The sequence below is a fragment of the Pongo abelii genome, chromosome X (genome assembly GCF_028885655.2).
Source record: "Pongo abelii isolate AG06213 chromosome X, NHGRI_mPonAbe1-v2.0_pri, whole genome shotgun sequence".
Classification (NCBI taxonomy): Eukaryota; Metazoa; Chordata; class Mammalia; order Primates; family Hominidae; genus Pongo; species Pongo abelii.
Genome location: NC_072008.2, coordinates 54,387,815 through 54,404,984, shown reverse-complemented (window position 1 = coordinate 54,404,984; position 17,170 = coordinate 54,387,815). Strand labels below are relative to the sequence as shown.

At 38.5% G+C, this 17,170-nt stretch overlaps 1 protein-coding gene across 12 annotated transcripts in view; it reads left to right on the top strand.

Annotated features, from left to right (window-relative positions):
• WNK3 (WNK lysine deficient protein kinase 3) overlaps nt 1-16,763 on the top strand; it is a 176,446-nt gene extending 159,683 nt beyond the window's left edge. For 10 of the 12 annotated variants that reach the window (XM_054544625.1, XM_054544626.1, XM_054544620.2 and 7 more), the window contains 2 exons: nt 7,461-7,663; nt 10,967-11,388. In XM_054544625.1, coding sequence (XP_054400600.1) covers nt 7,461-7,663; nt 10,967-11,296 — 533 coding nt within the window. In that variant the 3' untranslated portion in view covers nt 11,297-11,388. Of the gene's footprint in view, nt 1-7,460; nt 7,664-10,966 lie in introns of all 12 variants that reach the window. The other 2 variants (XM_054544627.2, XM_024241149.3) reach the window with 1 other exon arrangement.
• Nucleotides 16,764-17,170: the final 407 nt, after the last annotated feature.

Here is a 17,170-nt window from a genome sequence, read left to right as displayed (position 1 = left end):
CGGGTGTGGTGGCAGGCACCTGTAATCCTACCTACTCGGGAGGCTCAGGCAGGAGAATAGCTTAAATCCAGGAGGCGGAGGTTGCAGTGAGCTGAGATCGCGCCACTGCACTCCAGCCTGGGTGACAGAGCAAGACTCTGTCTCAAAAAAAAAAAAAAAAAAAGCACTGCTTAACACATATATATCCTTCCCTGCCCACAATTATACATGTTTTGTCGGAAACATGAGTTGATACATGGTATTGCTATGTTTATTTACTTATTATTATTTTTTTAGACAGAGTCTCACTCTGTCACCCAGGCTGGGGTGCAGTGGTGTGGTCTCAGCCCACTGCAACTTCTGCCTCCCAGGTTCAAGTGATTCTCCTGCCTAGCCTCCTGAGTAGCTGGGATTACAGGTGCGCACCAACACGCCTGGCTAATTATGGTATTGCAATGTAATGGTATCCACAATGTATGTGTATAGTTAACTTATAATATGAGCATTGTAGTAAACTGTACAGAATAGAGCCAACATAACAGACATGAGACTATCTTTAGACAGGCCTGATGGCAAGATTGGCCCTTGGCTGGTACGTGGGAACTTGATTTCCCTCTGTTCCCTAACCGGTAAATAGTTCACTTTGCCTGGTTTGTTGGTACAAATAATGTGATTTATGCTGAACACATGTTTTCCTCTGCAGAGTCTGGAATTTTGGTATGTGCCTCTGAGACCAGCCCCCAGTGAAAACCATGGTCACTAAGTCTCTAATGGGCTTTCCTGGGTAGAAATGTGTACACCTGTTGCTGTATTTTTTTGTTGCTGGAAAAAGGATAGGGAGAGAACATATGGAAGTCTGAGCATGAATTTCTCTAGACTCCTGTCTTTTCCCTTTGCTGACCGTAATGTGTATCTTTCACTGTAATAAACCTTAGCTATGAATACAACTATATCCTGAGTCCTTGGAGACCTGGTGAATCACTGAATGTGTGGGTGGTCTGGGAGATCCCAAGACATAATAAAAATATTGCATGTATTAGGCTGGGCGTGTGGCTCATGCCTGTACTCCCAGCACTTTGGGAGGCCAAGGCAGGCAGATCACTTGAGCTCAGGAGTTTGAGACCAGCCCGGGCAATATGTCGAAACTCCATCTCTACAAAACATACAAAAATTAGTTGGGCATGGTGGCACACGCCTGTAATCACAGCTACTCAGGAGGCTGAGGTGGGAGGATTGCTTGAGTCCAGGAGTGTGACAGAGCCAGACCCTGTCTAAAAAGGTATATATTAGGCCCAGCACGGTGGCTCACGCCTGTAATCCTAGCACTTTGGGAGGCCGAGGCGGGTGGATCATGAGGTCAGGAGATCAAGACCATCCTGGCTAACACAGTGAAACCCCGTCTCTACTAAAAATACAAAAAATTAGCTAGGCGTGGTGACGGGCAACTGTAGTCCCAGCTACTCGGGAGGCTGAGGCAGGAGAATGGCATGAACCTGGGAGGCGGAGCTTGCAGTGAGCCGAGATCACGCCACTGCATGGCAGCCTGGACGACAGAGCAAGACTCCGTCTCAAAAAATATATGTATAGTATATATTATATATATTATCTTAATCCTCAGAACATCTCTGTAAGGTAGATAAATATTAATGTTTGTCTTTTTTAGGTGAAGAGACTGAGGTTAGTGAGGTTAAGTAACTTCTTTTGGATCTCAGTTAATACGTGAGATAATCCAAATCTGTCTGACTTCAAAGCCTTGGCTTTTAACTATTATACTGCATTGCTTCCCAAAACCATAAATTGTACCTGTAGTGGGTTGAGGGGAATGAATGATGATAGTGGTCTGAGAATGCTTCATGCAGAAGATAGGATTTGAGTTGGTCTCGAAGGATAAATGGGCTGGCCAGGTGTGCAGTGGTTCACGCCTGTAATCCCAGCACTTTGGGAGGCTGGGGCGGGTGGATCACCTGAGGTCAGGAGTTCGAGACCAGCCTGACCAACATGGTGATACCCCATCTCTACTAAAAATGCAAAAGATAGCCGGGTGTGGTGGTGCACACCTGTAATCCCAGCTACTCGGGAGGCTGAGGCAGGAGAATTGCCTGAACCTGGGAAGCGGAGGTTGCAGTGAGCCGAGATCATGCCATTGTACTCCAGGCTGGGCAGCAAGAGCAAAACTCCATCTCAACAACAACAACAACAACAACAACAAAAAGATAAATGGGCAGAATTGAAATTAAGGGAAGTGGAAAGAGTATTGTCAATAGATAGAATTTCATGATATTAAGGCATGCAAACGGTAAAAATGCAAGATTTGCGAGAAAGACATATAACTTTCAAATAGTTGGGTGAAATGGAGGATTTACAGTACAAAGTTTTCCTTCTGTACTTAAAAAAATTTGGCAGCTGCCACAGCATGTTTATGTTAGTGTTTAGTGTAAGATAATGAATCTGATCTAAAACAATTATATATTTAAGCTTAATAAGTGATACATGTTAGTTTAAGGATAATAAATAATGTACTTGTTCTGCAAGGACAACCATGATTTCCCAGGTCTTTGCCACCTAAACAAGTGGGAACCCTCATGTTGTTAGCAGTAAAGAACTGTTGAAGCTTTTTTTTTTTTTAAGCAGCATTTTATCTGAAAACAGCATTTCACTCATATTATTTTTTACTTATTTATTCTTTCTGAGACACGGTCTTGCTCTGTTGCCCAGGCTGGAGTGCAGTGACGCGATCTTGGCTCACTGCAATCTCCGCCTCCCAGGTTCAAGCGATTCTCCTGCCTCAGCCTCCAATTAGCTGGGATTACAGGTGTGTACCACCATGCCCAGCTAATTTTTGTATTTTTAGTAGAGACAGGGTTTAACCATGTTGGTCAGGCTGGTGTCGAACTTCTGACCTCATGTGATCCACTCACCTCAGCCTCCCAAAGTGCTGGGATTACAGGCATGAGCCACCGTGTCCAGCCTTCACCCATATTAATCTGGTGGTAGTTTGAAGAATATATTGGCTAGAGCCAAGGAGTGAGTCCATTTAGATCATTGCAATCATAGTAGTCTATGCATGAGATAATTAAGAGCTTATAGAATGGTAGAAATGAAAGTGGACAAGAGACATTGTATAGGAGGAATTTCATGATGTAGTGATGGACTGGATATGTGTGTATTGGTGGGGAGATCCAAAGGATCTGAGTTTGAGTGGTTTGGAAAAAAATGCAGTATCTTTAACAGAAGTATGACATTTAAGCAAATCGTCATGCCAGGATTGTGATAGGTTTGACCCCAGGTATATTGACTTGGATTATTTATTTTTTAATTTAATTTTTTTAGAGACAGAGTCTCACTGTCACCCAGGTTGGAATGCAGTAGCGTGATCATAGTTCTCTGTAACCCTGCACTCCTGGGCTCAATCAAGCCTCCCACCTTAACCTCCCAAGTAGCTGGGACTACTGGTGTGTGCCACCATGCCCAGCAAATTTTTTTTGAGACGAGATCCTCCTATGTTGCCCAGCCTGGTCTTGAACTCCTGGCCTCAAGCAGTCCTCCTGTGTCAGCCTCCTAAAGTACTAGGATTACAGATGTGAGTCACCGTGCCTGGCCTGAATTGAATAATTTATTAACATCCAAGTAGAAAAATACATTTGGGAGTTGGTTGTGAGATTGTGATTGAAGAGAGAAATCAAGGTATAGGATAAGAGATAGAAATAATGCAGTGGAGTGATCACTGAAACTGTCTGAATATAGGCATCACCTTGGAGGAAAGAACAAAAAAGAACATCAAGGACTGAACTCTGGTTTTATTCATTTCATCAATAAGAAATGAATATTAAAGAGCACATTTGAAGTTAATATGTTATTACTACCTATCATAAACCATGTTTACATAGTACTTATTTTAATGTGCATTGATTGGGTATTTTCTGGCTTGTGAGCTTTGAATTAAGTGGTCTTTTATGATATGAATAACTTTTAGATGAAATCAATAAATAAATGATCCTGCTTTATGTAAAGCATAGATACTGAATAACATTCAAATAGCATTTTTTTCCTTTTCATATGGCACATTGTTCTTGATAACTTTGTGTGTGTTTGTGTGCGTATGTGTGTGTGTAGTTGTTCTTTCTGTTGCCTGCTTAAGAGACACGGTCTCACTTTGTCGCCCAGGCTGGAGTGCAGTGGTTGTTGCCCTAGTCCCTGTTTCATTTAAATACTTGCTTCAGTTTGTTAATTATTTTTTCCTCCACTTGTTGGCTATTGTGCCATTAGTTCAGCAGCCTTAATTTACTGCCAATTGAGTATTTAAGATAACTTGTTAGACCAGAGTTATACACAAGAGTCCTAACATTGTATTTCCTTTAGTGGAGAAATGTTCTTTTTTCTTTTCTCTTCTTTTTCTCCCTCTCACCCAGAAATGTTCTTTTTGTTTTTTGGTTTTTGTTTGTTTGGTTGGTTTGGTTTTTGTTTTTTTGTGGAATCTCACTCTGTCTCCCAGGCTGGAGTGCAGTAGCGTGATCTCGGCTCACTGCAGCCTCCGCCACCCAGGTTCAAGCAATTCTCCTGCTTCAGCCTCCTGAGTAGCTGGGATTACAGGCGCCCACTACCATGGCCAGCTAATTTTGTATTTTTGGTAGAGACGGGGTTTCACCATGTTGGCCAAGCTGCTCTCAAACTCCTGACCTCAGGTGATCCACCCACCTTGGCCTCCCAAAATGATTGGATTACAGGCATGAGCCACTGTGCCAGCCCCAGAAATGTTCTTAAATTAACGACATTTAGACCTAACCTCTCTGCAACAAATGTTTTAGAAGCTGAAGGGACTGGGCACAAAAATATTTCTAAGAGAAGATGGATAGGCAAACCTGTGGGCATTGATACGTTCCTGTTTCTGGCTATCTTCTCTTTTTAATTCTACCTGCTGACATTCTTCTATGTTGAGAACACAGTCTATAAAAGCTTCGGCTCCAAAGTCTTCCCCAACTTTGTTGTGCTCTTTGCTCCCTCGCTGGAATAAGCAGAGAATTTGTTGAATGTGCAAAGGGATAACAAGAAGAAATGATGCTTTTATTATAGACTGACTTTTGTGTCTCAGGATTTTATGTCTTTGAAAAATTGGGATTCCAACAAGTTAGTATGTCACTTTGATATATCATGGTTGCCCCAGATTAGTAAATGTTTTAAAACTTGTATATGTGAATGTTCTGATTAATTCATTAAACTCTTCTTATACAACACTACTGTGTTTCCGTTTAATATTTAAGGCTGGGTGCGGTGGCTCACACCTGTAATCCCAGCACTTTGGGAGGCTGAGGCAGGCAGATCACTTGAGGTCAGAAGTTTGAGACCAGCCTGGCAACATGGTGAAACCCTGTCTCTACCAAAAATACAAAAATCAGCCAGGCGTGGTGGTGTGCGCCTTGATTCCAGCTACTCGGGAGGCTGAGGTATGAGAATCGCTTGAACCCAGGAGGCAGAGGTTGTAGTGAGCCAAGATCGCGCCACTGCACTCCATCTTGGGTGACAAAGCGAGACTCTGTCTCAAAACAAACAAACAAAAATATTTAATCACCTTTGAATCTAAATTTTCAGTAGCACAGGGTTCATAGAAAATCACAGACTGTGCATATGCAATCATTGAGATTGTCATGTTTCCCTTTATTAAGTAATATCTTCTTCCATTTCCTACTTTATTATATCAGTTGGCATTTATTTTATTGTATTATTATTATTTTTTGAGACAGAGTCTTGCTCTGTTGCCCAGGCTGGAGTACAATGGCGTGATCTCAGTACACTGCAACCTCCACCTCCCAGGTTCAAGTGATTCTCCTGCCTCAGCCTTCCGAGTAGCTGAGATTACAGGCGCACACCCCCACGCCTGGCTAATTTTTGTATTTTTAGTAGAGACGGGGTTTCATCATGTTGGCCAGGCAGGTCTCGAACTCCTGACCTCAGGTGATCCGCCCACCTCAGCAGTTGGCATTTATGATGGAGTACAATGGAAAGCCCACTGAACTGACAGTCAGGATATCTGGATTCTAGCCCCAGCATATGACTCCAGCTGTTAATCTTCTGGGTCCCAGTTTGACTGCCTATAAAACAGAATGATACTTGTTTATATCACAGGCCTGTTATAAGTTTCAAAAAGTATTAATATGGAAGCTTCTTGCATTACCTCTTGCAATTTTTTTTGTATTTTTTCATGATTAAAAGAAGTACCATAACACATGTATAAGATATCTTCACATGCTTGTTAAATCCCTGGAACTGTTATTGTGCTTAAATTCACAACTGTATTTCCTAAAATTAATTTTAGACCCACTCTGTAAGTTTTTGGCTTATAATTCAGTCAGAGGAATTGGAACTCTATGAATATTTTCTATAAGAATGATATCATAAGCATGAGTAATAGTACTCAGTTATCATGTAAAGACTTAGTGTGATGTTCAGATTAGGAAAGTATACTTATGGAATTCTCTATAATTGATTTATTTCATTTATTTGAACATCTTATGCTCCACAACTCATGAGGCTCAACAAACCATCTGTGTCTTCATTTCTGCTATTCTAGATACACATTCATCTTTTTAAATTGTAAACAGAAATATCGGTAAAAAATAAAATGAGATTCTAGTTTTCTGAAGCTTCTTGAAAGTCAGTATGGTATATTGAAAAGATAGAGTGTCTTTGTCTAGGCTTTAGAGTTCCAGGCCTGTCTCTGCTGGTAATTAGTTGCAAGAACTTGGGCATGTCAATTTACTTATTCTGGGCCTTGTTTTCCCATTATAAAAGTGGCTTGCACTAGACCTTTTTTTTGTTTTTAACATTATTTGATTATTTTTTAATCTTCTAAGTATCTATCTGAGGGAGCTGGTGAAAAGATTAGAGTTTATACTAATTTTTATGAGTACTATTTATTACACTTGATTTATACCTAAGGTAACCATATAATTTGCTGTCCAAACAAGAGGAAACTTTTTTTTTTTTTTTTTTTTGAGATGGAGTCTCGCTTTGTCCCAGGCTGGAGTGCAATGGCGTGATCTCAGCTCACTGCAACCTCCGCCTCCCGGGTTCAAGCTATTCTCCTGCCTCAGCCTCTCGAGTAGCTGGGATTACAGGCGCCCACCACCATGCCTGGCTAATTTTTGTATTTTTAGTAGAGACGGGGTTTCACCATGTTGGCCAGGCTGGTCTTGAACTCCTGACCTCGTGATCCACCCGCCTCGGCCTCCCAAAGTGTTGAGATTACAGGCGTGAGCCACTGCACCCAGCCAAGAGGAAACTTTTGAGAGTGAAAGGGGGTACTGTTAGCAATTACTCCAGGACAACAGCTTTAAACCAGGACGACTCAGGTAAACTAGAGTGTGTGTTCACCCTAATTGCACCCCATGTGTGGTTCTGTTAACTGCTTTGTTGGCCAAAGAATTATCTGATTATCAGTTTTAATTCTTTTTCATGGTTTCCCTGTTTTTTTTTTTCTCTTATAGATCCACTGTGTGTGGAGAGTGATGCAGCATCATGCCAACAGTCTCCAGCCAGTAAAAAAGGGATGTTCACAGATGACTTACACAAGCTGGTGGATGACTGGACAAAGGAAGCAGTAGGAAATTCTCTTATTAAGCCAAGTTTAAACCAACTTAAACAAAGTCAACACAAACTAGAGACAGAAAACTGGAACAAAGTATCTGAAGTAAGTTGTTTAGACCCAATTCACTTTATTTACGAAAACTAAAACCATAAAAATTGATGCGCTTAGGCCTATAGTTACAGTCACTATGAGAGAGTAGTATGACTTGATAACAGAGACTTTTATCCTTTTTTAGATTCATTATGTCTTTGAGCAAATTATATTTTAGACCATGAGTCAGTAAACTTTTGGGGGGAAGGAGCCAGTTAGTTAATATTTTAGGCTTTTCAAGCTGTACTATTACAACTACTCAACTCCGTTATAGTGCAAAAGCAGCCATAGAGAATATGTAACCAAATGGGCATGGCTTTGTTCCATTAAAACCTTATTTACAAAAAGAGGTGGTGGGCTGTGGTTTGCCGACCCTTGTTTTAGACTGTTCTATTTTTTTAAAAAAAATCCAGCAAGTATCAAAGAAGAAAGCGTCTGGAATGAAGGTTAATTCAGTCCAGTGTTCCAAGAAGAGTTTGGGTTTTAAGGAAAAGTTTTCCTGTGTTTCATGTCAATATTCTTAGATCTGATAAGTTATTTGTTCATTATGAAAAAGAATTTTAAAGTTATTTAAACTAGAATATTATAAGAGGTGTTTTAAAGAAAAGATGCCTAGTTATTGCATGTGGCCTTAGTCAGGTGTACATGCAATGAAGTGAAGAAAGATGCCCACAATGCATTCTGGAGTAGGAAGAAGTCAGGCTTACAGAACAGCATACATAGTATAATATAATTTATGCAAAATTATATACATTAGATATGCATAGAGAAATATGAAAAGCCAAATTTGGGCCTTATTTTACTTTGTACATTTCTGTGTTTTTGTATTTTTAAAGTAAGTGACTTTTTTTTCAAAATGAGTAAACCTATTAAAATGTAATCAGGGCTTATAATTTTAACTCTCTTAATTGAAAGAGATTTATCTCTGTGTGTTACATTTGTGTACATGTATTGTCATATGTGTACATGTATAGTCATATAGTTTGTTATAATGCATTTATTGTTAATATTGAATAAAAATTTTCAAAATCCTCGATTTCCCAAACTAGTGAGCAGTATATCTCCTTGGGAGCTCTGTGTATTTATCTTACTTGTGGCACCAATTTATACACAGATAGCATCACCATTGTAAAAATTGGAAGCCTTTAGAGGCAAATTTCAAGACATAAATGCATGTGTACTGCCAGTGAGAGAACCTCTGAGTACTGTGTGAATGGAGGCTTTTGTTGACTAGTTGGAGGGCTGTTTACTGGAGTATAATGGAGGATGTTTGGAGGAAGGGTGAGTAGAAAATGGTGTGTGAATAAAAGTAGTGAAGGTCATTTAACAGACGTGGGTTCCAATGTCAGCTCAGTCACTTACTAGTTGTGTGACTTTCGAAAAGTCATTTGATCTATCTGTGCCTCAGTTTTCATGTCTTTCAAACAGAATATCTGACTTACAGGATTGCTGTGAGGATTAAATGAGGTAGCACCTATAAAGCTGTACCTTTATAGGTGTTACATAGTAGGTACCCTATATAAAGTAACTATTTTTGTATTTGTAGGTTCAGTTGGTTATATCTTTTGTGTGGCAAGCCCATCTCACTAATGCTCTTACATTTTACTGCTCTGTATCCTTACTTAGAAATACTTGTTTGCTTAACAGTTATGTACCAAGCCCTCTGCTAGACATGGGTTTGGTGAGTAAAAACAAGTATGATACCTATCCTCATGGAATTTATGCTCTGCTAAGACAGCTAGTTAGACATAACAGAATTGCATATACAAATATAAAATTGCAACTGTAATAAGAACTACAAAAGAAAGATAAAGGCTATAACATGGGAAATTTGACCTAGTAAAGGAAAGTCAAGGAAAGCTGCACTGAGAAAGTGATGATTAAGCAGAGATCTGAAGGATGAGTAGGTGTTAACTAGGTGAAAAGAGGAAATGACTCCATGCGGAAAGGATCACATATGCAAAAGCCCTGTATGAGGAAAGGAGCATGAAGGGATTGAAAGTAGGCCAGTTTGGCTGAAGTGAAGAGAGCAAAGAGGAGTTAGTGCACAATGGATCTAAGGTAGATGGAGTCTTAAAAGTGGTAATGATAAGGAACTTCATCTGTATTTTTTGTTAGTTAGTTAGTTTGTTTGTTTTTATTTTTTTTTGAGACGGAGTTTCACTCTTGTTGCCCAGGCTGGAGTGCAATGGCGCGATCTCCGCTCACTGCAACCTGTGCCTCCCAGGTTCAACAATTCTCCTGCCTCAGCCTCCTGAGTAGCCGAGATTACAGGCGCTCGCCACCATACCTGGCTAATTTTTGAGTTTTTAATAGAGACAGGGTTTCACCATGTTGGCCAGGCTGGTCTCGAACTCCTGACCTCAGGTGATCCACCCGCCTTGGCCTCCCAAAGTGCTGGGATTATAGGTGTGAGCCACCGCGCCCGGCCGTCTGTATTTTAAGAAAGATAAATAGCCATTTAAGCCCCAGGGTTGACATGATCAGACTTGTTTTTTGAAAAAATGACTCTGACTCAAGCAAGAGAAAAGGATTATTTATTGGAGGTAAGGGTAGATGTTGGCAGACCAGTTAAGAGTTAGTCATGGTAACTCTTAACTGCTCTGGAAAATGGGAGAAGTTGAATTGAAAAGAAGTGAACAGATTCCAAAAAATGCTTAAGAGATTAAATGGACAAGATTTGGTGATGGAATGGATGTATGGTGAAGGGGAGGTATTAAGGCTAGGTTTCTGGCTCCCATAACTGTACCAATCACCGAGATGGGGAATGTGAGCAGACAGTGTGCTTTGGTAGGGGAAGATCACACATTTGATTTCTAGGCATTTGTTTCTGAGATGCCTTTGAAATATCCAGGAGAAAATATATAACCTCTCCAATTTGTCTTTTTTAAAAAATCAGGTTATCTATAAACTAATAATGTTCATTATATAATTTACTCAGTGCAGAAAAGTACAAATTTTAAAATATCACCTTCAAATCCCACCACCCAGAAATAATTTTCATTAACTTTAGATAAACATCATGTCAAATATCTTTCTATGTATGTATGCATGGAAATAACTATAAAAATGTAAGGCAGGGCAGTTATGAAGATGGCATTAATTAAGGTACATAATTATGGTTAGCACACAGAAAGGTGCTCCAAAAATGGTAGTCCCTAATAGTAATAATAGGAATAGTATGCCAAAAAGACTAGGAAGGAATATTCATTTGTGCAGCAGCAATAGAAAAAAAAAAGAATAGGAAGGAATATAGACTGATAAAAGTATATACCAAATAAACTGATCTTTTGTTTTTATTTTTGTTTTTCTTAGAATACTCCGTCTACTATGGGCTACACATCAACATGGATTTCTTCTCTCTCCCAAATCCGTGGAGCTGTCCCAACTTCCTTGCCACAAGGACTCTCACTCCCTTCATTTCCTGGGCCATTATCATCATATGGAATGCCTCATGTTTGTCAGTATAATGCTGTGGCGGGGGCGGGGTATCCAGTACAGTGGGTAGGAATTTCAGGAACAACACAACAGTCTGTAGTAATTCCCACCCAATCTGGGGGACCATTCCAGCCAGGGATGAATATGCAGGCATTTCCAACTTCATCAGTGCAGAATCCTGCCACAATCCCTCCTGGTCCTAAATGAATCAGAGTAGACGATGATAAAAAGGGAGGTTTTTTCAGAATTATTTTCAGGACACCTAAGATATTAAAGTTTCTTCCTCTTGGGTTCTGTCATATTTTCCCTCATTTGAGTTTACTTTAGACTATATATTTTTTGTTCCAGTGTGGTATTTGATACAGCTCATCATTCTGTAGAAATGTGCAGTTTGCACATAGAACACTGCACACACAAATGTTTTTTCACTTCAAATTCTATCCTCTTTGATACTTGATTTTTTTAAAAATACTGTTCAGAATGCTTTAATAAGCTCAGCTTGAGCATTACCATTTCCAGGACACTTTTCATGAATTGTTGAGAAGCTCCCCATCCCCCGCCTTTTTTTTTTTTTTTTTTTTTTTTTTTTTACTGCTGCTATCTGCAGCTGGATACTTTTCTTTAAAAATGTTTAAAAATTATTTAGATTGATTCTCCCCAAATGTGGATGAACTGAGACCCTCCATCAGCCAGAGTCTTATGGGATCTTCACTTCACATGTTTGTCTTAGGTTTACCTTTCACAGAAGGCAGGGTAACTTGCTGCAGGAAACGTTTTGGTGTATAAAATTAGAATAACTTTTTTTTTTTTTTTTTTTTTTGAGATGGAGTCTCTCTCTGTCACCCAGGTTGGAGTGCAGTGGTGTGATCTTGGCTCACTGCTGCAACCTCCCCCTCCTGGGTTCAAGCGATTCTCCTGCCTCAGCCTCCTGAGTAGCTGGGACTACAGGCGCCAGCCACAATGCCTGGCTAATTTTTGTATTTGTAGTAGAGATGGGGTTTCACTATGTTGGCCAGACTGGTCTCAAACTCCTAACCTTGTGATCCACCCTCCGCAGCCCCCCAAAAAATTATAATAATTTTGTCAACCAATACAGAACATGAGCCCTTTAAATGTGATTTCCCGTCATCACAGCAGTAGGATGAAGCCTTGTTTTTGGTGAGACAGAGGGAAAGGGAAAAAAAAGAACTGTAACAGTTCCTTGATTCTGCAGATACTGCTGCTGTTTTAGGATTTCAGTAATAATTCAAAGCAGCTGTCTCCTTGTTTCTCACATGCATACTACATTGGTTTTGAGCATCTGAGAGGCATTGGTTTGGCTTGCATTCTTTTGCAAGGCATATATTGCAGCTGATATGAATCTCATTTGTGGGGAATCCTTGTATTCCTACACCTCAGTCCATTCTTCTGAAGAATTTACTTGACACAGTAGGTTTCCAGACTTACATATGAAACACTGGCTTTACAGGGTTCTCAGAGATGTGGGGTATACACTGTCCTGCAGTGAGATAGTAGACCCTAGAAGGATACTATTTAAGTTGTCCTTAGCTCTTTTTAATTACCATTTTTAGTTATTAGAATTTCTTTTTAGTATCTATAGTATCTTAGATGATTTTAGATCTTAAATGAGTTTGGCAGCCTCTTTAGAATCTGAGAGAGATCACTGTCAAGTTGCACTTTACTGGGTTTTATCCAGTTTTAGGAGGAGGGGAGGCAATGTCAAAATGTACACTTTTGGTTTTTAAGAAGGTTAACTATAATAATGGTAAAGGCTAGTCACAGGGTTACCTAATGCTCAGTCTGTGAAACCTAAATAGAATTCTTAAAATGTTATTTACCAACTAAGTATTCATGTTCAAATTACTTACCTTCCACTCTGAAGACTTTGAGGTCATTTCTAATACACATTTACCTAATTAGGAGTTCTGTCTACTAGTAAACATTCCAAATTGCTACCCAACATTACTGTTAACAGATTTTCCTCCGTATTCTTCTACAAATTGTACCCCATGGGCTTGCCAGGTAATGAGGAAAACTTAATGGGTGTACTTTCTTTTCTTTTCTTTTTTTTTTTTTTTGCACAGTCTACTTTGTGACATTAAGTACCTCTTTTCCAAAAAAAAAAAAAAATGTGTCTTATGTTGCTTACCTGAGGATCACATCTATTATCAAGAAGATTCTGTCGCTATAATTTGAGGCATCTAGGGCAACATTTTGAGAATTGCTGTTGATAAGATCCACTGTTTCTTTTCATAGAACATGATCTGTTTTGTATGAGTCTTTCCAAATGTTAAGTACAGATTCTTCAAATTTCTTGTACAGTATTGGTTTGCAATTTAAAGTGATTTTAGGACATTAGTGTAATGCAAATGCTTGCATTGCACTGTTTTCCATATGTATAAAAACAATGCTCCTAAAATCCCTAATTCTTTAAAACTGCCTGTGTTTCATTATAAAAAGTTGGCTTTGTGTAATTACACCGAGACATACAACCTATAAAGTGAAAATACTGCAGATTTTAGGACCCCTTCTTCTCTAGTCACAATCATTTTAAACAGTGTACCCCAGGATGAAAAAAGCTCCATGGCTGACATGTACAATTACATGTATTAATGACTGCTCTACATCCTATGTTCTGCCTTTGGCCACAACCTCTATTCCACATATAATTCATCATTCTTGTTTGCCTGCAGACTCTTGCAGTGCCTTGTAATATTTACAATCTTTTCAGGTTTTTGCTGGAAAGAAAAGTAGTCTTCTAAAGTTTGAAGATGGTGAATAGTGTACTACTATCTCCATGCTGACTGCAGTAACTGGGTTATCATATATGTTATGTATACATTATGTATCTATAACGTGTGTACATTTAAAAATACAGAAAAAAGTGAGCTTGTGCAGAAATGGAGAAAACAATGTTATTCTCACCACTGTGGGGTTTTATTAAAATTATTTTTTCCCATGACTTACATGTTTGGTTCAGATTATAGTCACTTTGACTGTAAATACTGGCTAGTTTTCTATCCAGGGGCTTTGCATTATTTCATAATTTTGCTAAATCATATAATAGTGCTATTTTCATCCTTGTCTGAGGTACTTTTCCTCCCCAGAAATAATTAACTTGAGGTAAAGCTCAGAAATTCCCTTCTTAACAAAGAGCCTACTATATAAAAAGGGCCTTCCTTTCCAAAAAACACACAAACCTGTCCTTTTCATTTTCCTTCTTGTAGAGGAGAAAATGGTTGTACTTAACCATCCTGCTTGTAAAATTTATTCAGAGGATAGTCTGTATGTCCAGCCACCATGTTTACTTCTCAAAGTGCAAGTCCGATGAATAGTACTGTATCTCCGTATGTGGCAATGTGAGCATTTCATCATGAAGTACCTGCTGCTATGTCTGTGAAGTTGGGTGTAACATCATAAGAATATGAAACCAGTATTGGTGTAAATCTAATGAAAATAACCCTATGTATATTTGTAGCAGTCTTGAATCTCTATTTAAGGTAATTTGCTGTAATATAACAAATATTCATTCTGTTTTTCATCCCTTCCTTGCCAGTTTTATATCAAGCATGAATTCTAATGGTTTGACAGCAAAATTATCTGTGAAAGTTTAAAAGGCACTTTTCTGCTGTGATTTTTGGATTGAGTGTGGAGTGTTATGTACAGTTTGATGGGATATATCATTTTAGAACCCCAGATTTAATTCTAGTCCAATTAATTTTGTTTAACTACCTCGTTTTCAGTGCTGTTTTGGGTGCACAAGTAAACACTGCCTGTGAAACTTGCTTTTTTGCCTTGATTCTCAGTATTCTTTCAGATTATAAATCTGGTCTGCCTCTTTTTCCCAGTGCTAGCCAACAGTTTGAGATGAGAGGGACCATCACTCTCATCTGTGTTTAAGTGGAGAGCCATGTGCTTCTGTGAAATATGCTTTGGGGATTTGGGAGTGAAGAGCAGAAGAATAATTGAAATTGGTGGCAATATAGGACTTAGGTGTAGGAGTTAGTTATAAAATAAACAAATGGTAAGAAAGTACCTGAATTAGACAATCCAGTGCCTATAACTTTGCATTTTTTATTAGAGATGCATTTCTCGTCTGTGTGCCTAAAGGGCAATGGGTTGAAATTGCTTTAACTACCACAGTGAAATATTTGACAAATCCTTCAGCAATGGCCTATCATTCAACATATATTAGCACAGTGCTAGGTATTTGCAGTGATATTTTGTTACCTTAAAACGGCCAAATGCATTTAGTTGAAATGTAGTTGATAGTAAGGGTTTTATATAACTTTATCCAATCTCTAAAGTTTATGGAAGCATTGACTTTCTTCTTTGCTGTCTTTTCTGAGTGATGAAAATGATGCATTCCTTTTTTTTTCCTTGAAAACTCAGCAAATGTTTGTAACCAGATGTTCTTTGTTTCACATGTTTACTGTGTAACACTACAGCATATTTAATATTGGTAAATATTGTATTTCAGTCATTATGCATAAGTACATTCCTGAGGTATATTTGCCATCATTTTGGGATTCAGTTATTTTATCTTCTGTTTGGGTCAGAAAAACTTGAACTATTTGAGGTGGTATGCAGGCCATTTTCTAGAATAGATTGTTTTTTTGAATCTGTAGTTTATCAAGGACTTGTTCCCCCTCTCCCTTTGTTTAGAAGAGGAATCAGAAAAGGGGGGTGGTGTGTAGAAAAGGCCTTTGATTTGATAGGTATAATTTCTAAGATTGAAATTTTAAAAAATGCAGATTGTAAGATAGTAACACTCAAACTTGATAAAATCCTTTGAATTGAAATTAGTATGAAATTTTTATGGAACCAAATGCCTTCAGGTCACCCTGGAAATAGTCTTTGTATGTGAAAGATCAACACAAACATTGGTCAGGAACCCTGACAGCCAATATATGAAGGAGCCTGGGATAGTAACTAGGTTACACTGAAGTTATTTTCAACTAAGATAGCTAGACGAGTGTACAAACCAATAGCTCCTATTCTGGAAGGTTTTCTTTTTATTAAAAAAATTCAAACAAGGTTAAAAGTCAAGCAAGAAGGGAAGAGAGAAACTGGGTTCTGAGAAAAAAATGTGCCAGTATAAAATAAACTCCTAAATGCGTGCTTGTCATCCTCTAGTTTTTTTTAAGTTGAATTTCTTTTCCACTATAACTTAAGATTTGAGATTGAGGTTTGCGGTCCAGAACATACCCTCAGCAGATACAGTGACTAACTGGAAAGTGCAGTTGTTCAAGGTCTGTCATGCTCAATCACCTAAAGCTATAATTTGTTTGATATATTAAGCATGTAGACCTAGTGCAGCATGGGAGCCACTCAGGAAGTTTATGCAATTAATAAACTTTCAGCATAATTTACTATGAAGTATGCAGAATTTCACCCTCTTTTCCACACTTAACATTTAGTTGTATATGTGAACTCTCCTTTCTTAATTGGGGAATGTAGCATTATATAGAATGTTGTTAAACTTAATTTTAATCCTTTTTGACATTAACCTTTTTTTTTTGGTAAACCAAGTGATCTGCCTTTCAGCAACTGTCTGATTTTGGTTCTTTGAAACTGTGATTTTTATTTCATTTGTACCCAACCATTGTAAGTATTTTGTTTTGTTTCCTGGAAATTCTGTTTTGAAACAGAAAATAAAGGCTGTGTTAAATGAGTATGTTATCTTATTAAAATGCTGCCATAGTCACTGCAATCATCTGGCTAAAACTGGTTCTTCATTTACCAAATGTAATTTAGCAGATTTAGAACATTTAGTCCTGTAAACTATGCTGGCCTAAGAAAACTAACCAAGCTGCGTGTTACCTCTTGATTTACAGTTCCAACAAATTGAGTTGGACTTCATTTTCATGCTTGTACATGAGCCATAATTGTAACAGTTGCTCTCATTTACTGAACACATACTATGTTAGCTAGGCTTTTACCTGTGATATTTTTAATTCACACAAAATCCTATAAGATGGGTCTGTTACTATTTCCACTTACAATGCAAATTTGAGGATCAGAGAGATTAAAGAATTTACTAGGGCCACATAGTGGTGAAGCCTGGATCCAAACCCAGGT